Raw genomic sequence first — 6,783 nt, 5'->3', positions numbered from 1 at the left:
ATGCATTTTAGTTCTATACATCCATTTGTTTCCATTTCTACGACAAGTATTTCCGGACGGAGGGAGTATACAACAACTGCCCAAAATTATCTGAAGAGGCTGCACAGGCTCCCCACCACCTTCCTCAACTGCTGCCAAAGGATACAATGTTGTTTACACGCTGCTCTGCAAACGCTCTACTACGATCGCCTATGCGTCCGAGCTACAACCGGAGAGACCAAATTGCAAAATACGTACTTGGAATAACATCAGATCGAGCTCGAATCGAGCCGAGCCTATCACAGTCCACAACTAAATCCATCTAAAAGGATCTGAACCTCATCTAACTAGGAAGAAAATTGAGGAGCATGTTATAAACAAGTTAAGTTATTATTTCATCTCAGAAGGAACACAAAACCAGAAACATTACAAATCCCCCACTGTGTTGAGATATACCGCCTACAGCCGAACCAATCACCCAAATGAATTAACTTACACAGATGGAATACATACAGACGAGGCGCCCTCCAAAACACCACTGACCTTTTCTGGTATCTATGGTATCTATCTTCAGCTCCCGGAGGACGTTGTCGGTACCTTGAAACAGTCGATGTTGCGCAACCTCACAGCCTTCATCATCCCTCCAAAGCTGTAAACAAACAACCATTTGATCATATTAGTCAACAAACTGAAAGCAGGATTTCTCGCAACACATATACAGCATGTCTTGAAAAGGAACTATCTGGTACATCGTGAAGGGTAAACGTACCGGTCGACGCTTTTCCTTGGCCTATCGGGCTGATCAACACTGGCTCGTGGTCTGTCAGGATTATCTACACTCTTTCTGCTTTTGTCCCTCCTATCTGTACTGCCCCTCGGTTTATCTCGACGATCTGTGCTCTTTCTATGATCTATGCTTGGCCTTGTCTTCTCCCTATGGTCTACGCTTTTCCTTGGCTCCTCTGTACCTTCAGGCTCTGTTTGGGTACGATCTGATGCACCTGAGCTCTCTGGGGATTCATCACTTGGGGCTGGCAGTTTCTCTATGGCTCCAACAAACTTTTTTAGATGTTTAATGTATTCTGGATAGAGTTCCAAATTACAGTGGTTTCCTCCTTTGACCCACAGAGGCTCGTACTTTACTTTAGCGAGTTCCCACAATGCCCTCCCATGAGAACAGTCGACAACCTCATCAGCTGTACCCTGAAAGAAGAGATTGTATTAGTACCACAAAAATGTGCAAAAAGGTGTTGCGGTTACTCAGTCAGCTTACGTTCTTCTACCAAAGAATACTACTGTATCATCTTTCTTGTTCTACATCTTGACTAGAATGAATAGCAAAATTTATGAATAATTTGTTAAAGCAACAATGCCACAGGTAGTATACAAAATCAACTCATGGCAAAGCTATTCCAGCTAATGGAATAATTGTCACGTGTTTACAGAGTATGCTATATCGATTAACATTTCTTTTTCTCAGTGAACCTGGAGACTTTTGATTGCATTACCATTATAGAGACTTTGGCCAGAAATACAGTGATGGCCCTATGCTCATATTCACATGAGCACTAGCAAGTTCTCAAAAGTCAAAATTCTAGCCATTCCCAAAGGCAACAGTTGGATGATTGATACTGTACTTTGTCGTAATCCTATTATGTGATTAATAAACAACCAAATAGCCATTTGTAGACATCTTAAATAATTACACCTGCTTGATATTTTCTCCACTAGTAACTAATCAACATGTTCTCATGTACAAGTTCACCTATGTAACATTACTAGAATGCAAATGTGTGCCCGTGCATGAATGGGCAGACAAGGGCATGAGAATGCTAAAGAAAATGTCTAGGCGGATAACACGTATGCCCTGAACATAAAGTGAAAACTGTGTATAAGATTAAGGGGGCAAGGACACTCACATGAATCACTAGAACAGGGCAACTGACTAGTGGAATTTTGTCGATGTTCTGCAGATACAAGAAAAATCAGATGCAGGTAAGTACAAAAAAGGAATGAAGAAATGTAAATTAGTTACCTTATATATGTCGAACCAGTATGTATGTTTTACAGGATACATCACTCTTAAGCCAGACAAAATTGGACTATGTACAACAACTGCTCTCAAACGAGGCAAACGTGAGGCCAAGTCCAAAGTAGGACCACTCCCCACTGATTGGCCATAAAGAATGATATTTTCCTCAGAGGCTGCATAGGTTTCTATGAGACATCTGTAAACAGCCTCTATATCAGCATATGTGTTTTGCTCACTGGGCTGCCATAATAGATAAGAATAAATGATTAGTATTATGCACACTGAGGAGAACAGAAGCCAAAGAACGAAAAAGAGAAAATATGTATACCTTTCCAGAAGATTGCCCATAACCAGAGTAGTCATAGCTGCAAAGGAAAGAAAGAACAAAAATATGTTAGTATTTCGCCAAAATAATCCCAAGAGACATAAGAGAGGTTCATCCAGTGATTTCCATTGTGAAATAGGTTTCTTCATCGGATGCATCCTGTTAATTGGGGGGCAGCCCGGTGCATGTAGCTCCCGCTTGCGCAGGGTCCGACCACTATCTTCCAAGGTACTAATATCACAGGATGACAAAAGAGTGGCGGCAACACGGAACCATGTAAACTGGCAAGGAACACGACTGAAAATGCTACAAAAAAATCAATGTTCAAGAAAGCGGAAAGCGTAAGCGAAGCGGAAGGCCACAGCTTAGAGCAATGAGCGCTTAAGCGCAGCTTAATCGCACTTAAGCGTTTTTTGAAATTGGCTAGAATTTGACGGATTTTGAATGATATACACATGAAAATAGGAAGCATGGCACATGGGTAATTGAAGTAGCATCTGAAATACAGTTCACACAATAGCAAATACATATCAGGTTAGCATAGCAAGCAAAATAACAACTAAAATGCAGTTCAGTTCAAATAGACATAACCTAACAGATATCATGTGGACAGAATTTTGCCAAAATATGAAGGAAATAGTTCTTGAACATAGCCTAGTAATAAGATAAATAGAATATTGCCATTATTGCGCAAGCAGACCAGCAGAAGAAGTACAAAAAATGCCAAATTTTGGTCAAATTTAAATAAAAAACGCTTAATCTACCGCTTAGGGCAAAAGCGAAGCGCTTTGCCATCGCTCAGCGCTTAAGCGTCGCTTAAAAACGCTTTCTTGAACACTGAAAAAAATTGGCATATTAATTGACAAACTAATCAATATAGTGGTTTGTATTGGTGTTGAAAGTATCCTTTCCCTCTAGACACTTTCCGTTTTCGTCATCTCAATACGTATTTTCACTTTCGCAGAAAATTTGAAACGCAGAAGATAGCATAACTAAATAAGCAATCGGAGGATCAGTTTGCTATGTTGCATTTATAGATGGCCTTGTATCACTACTAATTAGCATGGAGGGCAGCTGAGGCGTAGCCTCATAGCTTATTTATGACCTTCGCAATTATAGAGCGCTGAGTTTGTAGCGATCGTGGTTCATCCACACTTTCCACCTCCCTCTTACACATTTCCAGGAACACTCTAACAGAAACAGCAAATAGACTAACATAATTACAATAAAGATTCCCGACAGTCAAGGTAGTCAGAATCCCGACTCGACTGCTAGAATCCTACGACTTCACGACCCTACGGAAGCATGTCGATCCAAATCCCACCATGAATCCGGACCAGGTAGAATACATGTTGAGTCGCGATCCAAATCATAGAATCCTGTACAAAACTGTACAATCCCGACTATGCTATGGACTATGTCCGATTCTACTAATTTATTAAGCCGTTTTTCAGTTGTAGCAGAATAGTATGCCATCATCCAAACCCATTTTCATATACCTCATGGACCTTTATTCCCCTCCCAAGCCAAACGCTCAGCCGCCGACACCTTTGATCTAGCTTTCAGAAACCCTAGATCGAAATTGAGGATCAGGCTTGTCGACAGATGGAATTGGTGTGAAAAGGAGAATGCTTCAAGACTGATCGGAGAAGGAGAGCAAGACCTTTGAAGGTTTAGCACTGCAGGTCAGATAGACAAGTGATCGACTATTCACGCACTCTAAAAAGAACCTAAGAAATTTCCTGCATTGAAGGCTTCAATGTTCTACATATTTCCCTCTCATATATGTTCCATACATGCGAGCTAGACGGTAGGTTAGCCATAAAAAAAGTGGAATACAACTCGCATTTATGTGTACGTTCTTTGCTCCATATTTAGTGTCAAAACTCTATAGAACCCATATAAATTTCTTGTGTGCATACAAAATATCCTATTTGAGTACATCTAGTAGAATCCTCGATTCCACGACTCGATTCTGTCTGAGGAAAATCGATCTGACTCCGAATCCCGACTCTGACTACCTTGCCGACAGTTCAACTTCAATACGATGAAGATCTTCCTTTGAAAGGAACCTCCCTCACAAAAATCTCTAGCTCGAATAGAGGTCACAAAGAAGCTTGGCCCGGCATGGGTATGGAGCCAAGGGAATTGTATAGGGCTGCAGCCGAGCACAAACATGGAGGCATGGCGCCGTCCTGCGCAAAGCTTGGCTGAGCGCAGCAGCATAGCCGAGAGGGCAGAAAAAGCTAAGCACGAGAACACAAGTTTCACATGCTGGGGGGGGGGGGGGGGGGGGGTGTATATTTTTTAAACCGTATAAAGCAAGGGTATTTAGGCTTATAGAGTAAATGGCACAGTAGTGTTCACTGTATCTACTCTGGGCTTTGAAACCACAGGGGTCGTTTCTGGAATCTGGAGTCATCTGTGATGTTGAAGTTATATTAGTAATAATGTAAACGCTCAACATTTTTAAAATGCCTTGTGCCAAAACTAGTGGCCCCATAAAGGACAAAAGTGTGTTCAGAGAACAGACATATAACACAAAGATTAACTAAATATGATAATGTTATAACCATGCTAGGTGAAGAACAAAAATCTTGAGTTTAATAAAAGCAGTGAAGGACAAGACTGAATGAATGAATCAACGGTTCTCTCATCAGAAACTCAAACCTCTTGTCATCAACAGGTTCATTAGACTAAACCTACCTAGCTAATATTCTCCATCCAATGCATAGGAAGCAATGGGCTAAAACTCCAACGAAAGAAGAAATTAAACCCAAAAAATGGATATATTTAAACAACAGTTAGGAAGATGACAACATTGATCGCTTATTTTGGTATTTATGCTTTTATGAGGGCTGTGGACCGGACACGTGTGCTTGCATAATAATGTTGTGGAAAGCTTCATCAAGTATTGATTTCCCGCTTTTTCCTTACTAGACTCTATTAGTGAAATGTTCTAAAAGTGGTAGCATGTACTTAACACCTAATCTGAACAAATCCATCAAATTTTGGCCAAAAATAGTAACTAATAAAAATCAGGTCTTGGGCCACCTCCATAAAATCACATGAATCATGGATTATCCAATCACAGACAGGCACTTTTAATCCAAATATCCCCCTTACTACCCAAGACTGAACAACTACCAGATACTTCTCACGGCCACTTAAAGCAGACATCCCCAACAATCTACAAAAACCACAAAATGACTCACAATTCGGCAGTAGTAGTTTATTCTAATCATAAGTAAGAATTTGAGGAGGAACAAAATAACTAGACACCCATTAGCAGACGTATCAGTGACAAATGCCGCATCACATGACAAGATGAAGCCAAGCACCAATGGAGAATGAACGCACAGATTAGTACTAATTGGTTTAATTTAGACTAGAGCTAGCAAATCCAACACCAGAGAGCACTGCCCCAGCACAGCTTCATACTCATGTACCAAAACCTGAACCCAATCACGCAATACCAGAAGAAAAGTTGGCATTTTTGGTCCAGTCCAATAAGCGACCATCCTACTGACACGCAATCCCAACATTTCCACCGAGGAGTACCACTTGCGTTGTCTAAAGCCCGGTAAAAAGCGTAGCTTTGATCCAGAGAAACGCGGCCCGGGAGATCCAGGGTTACCGCCCGAATCCAGAACCACGGCGCCCCCAATCTAAAGTCTAACCCAATCCGATCCAGCGTGCGTGCGTACCCCATGAGGTTGACGTTGAGGTGCGCGCTGAGCTCGACGAAGAGCTCGTACATCTGGCCCAGGTCGGCGGCGTTGCCGTGGGAGTAGAGCAGCGTGAGCTTGGCGCCGGTCTGGCGCGCGTACATGGCGACCACGTCCGTGCCCCGCTTGGTCCGCAGCCGCCGCGCCTCCACGTTGGCCCTCCGCGGCACCCCCGTGAGCTCCACCACCACGCTCCCCTCCTTCCCCTTGGCCTCCCCGGCCGCCGCCCCCGCCCCGGCGGCATCGAGCGGCGGCAGGGGCTCGACGCCGTAGGACGGCGGGCTGGGCGGGAAGAAGGCGAAGCGGGCCGCGACCGTCGAGGTGACGCCGCCCATCCCCGCGGGGAGGTCTAGGGCTAAGGCTCGGGTGAGGGCGAGGGAGGAGACGGCGAGAGGGGAGGGGGACGACGATGAGGAGCGCGTCGGGTCAGGCGTTTCCGTTGCGCTGGAAGGAAGGGAAAGGGGAGGAGGAGCTGGAGGAGTGAGGAGGGATTTGTGGTCTGGGTGGTTAAGCTCTTGTGGTTTTGCACAACAGGGATTACCGGCCTGAGTTGAGTAGACTGTGGTAGTTGCTGAAAGTTACTGCTAGAACAGATTTCTAACAAATCCTTACTAAAAAAAGAGTATTGCAAACTGAAATTGCTAAGATTATTTCCATGGTTATTCTTTCACGGTTGACTATAAAATAAAAAGTTTATGTAGTTTAGTAGCCACACATAA

General features: G+C 43.4%; 1 protein-coding gene across 1 annotated transcript; it reads right to left on the bottom strand.

The window, feature by feature from the left end:
- Window positions 1-327: 327 nt before the first annotated feature.
- On the bottom strand, window positions 328-6,563 carry LOC125512111 (uncharacterized). The gene is made up of 6 exons (XM_048677177.2): window positions 6,044-6,563; window positions 2,340-2,376; window positions 2,015-2,251; window positions 1,899-1,946; window positions 749-1,182; window positions 328-628 (listed from the first exon to the last, which is right to left on the bottom strand). Exons 1-6 carry the CDS (start codon window positions 6,397-6,399, stop codon window positions 550-552), a joined length of 1,191 nt encoding a protein of 396 aa, XP_048533134.1. The 5' UTR covers window positions 6,400-6,563; the 3' UTR covers window positions 328-549.
- Window positions 6,564-6,783: the final 220 nt, after the last annotated feature.

The sequence above is a fragment of the Triticum urartu genome, chromosome 6A, assembly GCF_056163025.1.
Source record: "Triticum urartu cultivar PI428250 chromosome 6A, HENAU_Tu73, whole genome shotgun sequence".
Lineage (NCBI taxonomy): Eukaryota > Viridiplantae > Streptophyta > Magnoliopsida > Poales > Poaceae > Triticum > Triticum urartu.
The sequence above is the reverse complement of the archived record's forward strand: the minus strand, read 5'-3'. Positions and strand labels throughout refer to the sequence as shown.

What these genes read in the sequence shown, in the direction of transcription:
- LOC125512111 (XM_048677177.2), bottom strand. Translation starts at nt 6,399, where the DNA reads ATGGGCGGCGTCACCTCGACGGTCGCGGCCCGCTTCGCCTTCTTCCCG. An exon ending in ACTGGTTCGACATATATAAG is followed by an intron (nt 1,947 to 2,014) that starts GTAACTAATTTA and finishes TTGTATCTGCAG; the next exon opens with AACATCGACAAAATTCCACT. An exon ending in GCCCTGTTCTAGTGATTCAT is followed by an intron (nt 1,183 to 1,898) that starts GTGAGTGTCCTT and finishes CTCTTCTTTCAG; the next exon opens with GGTACAGCTGATGAGGTTGT.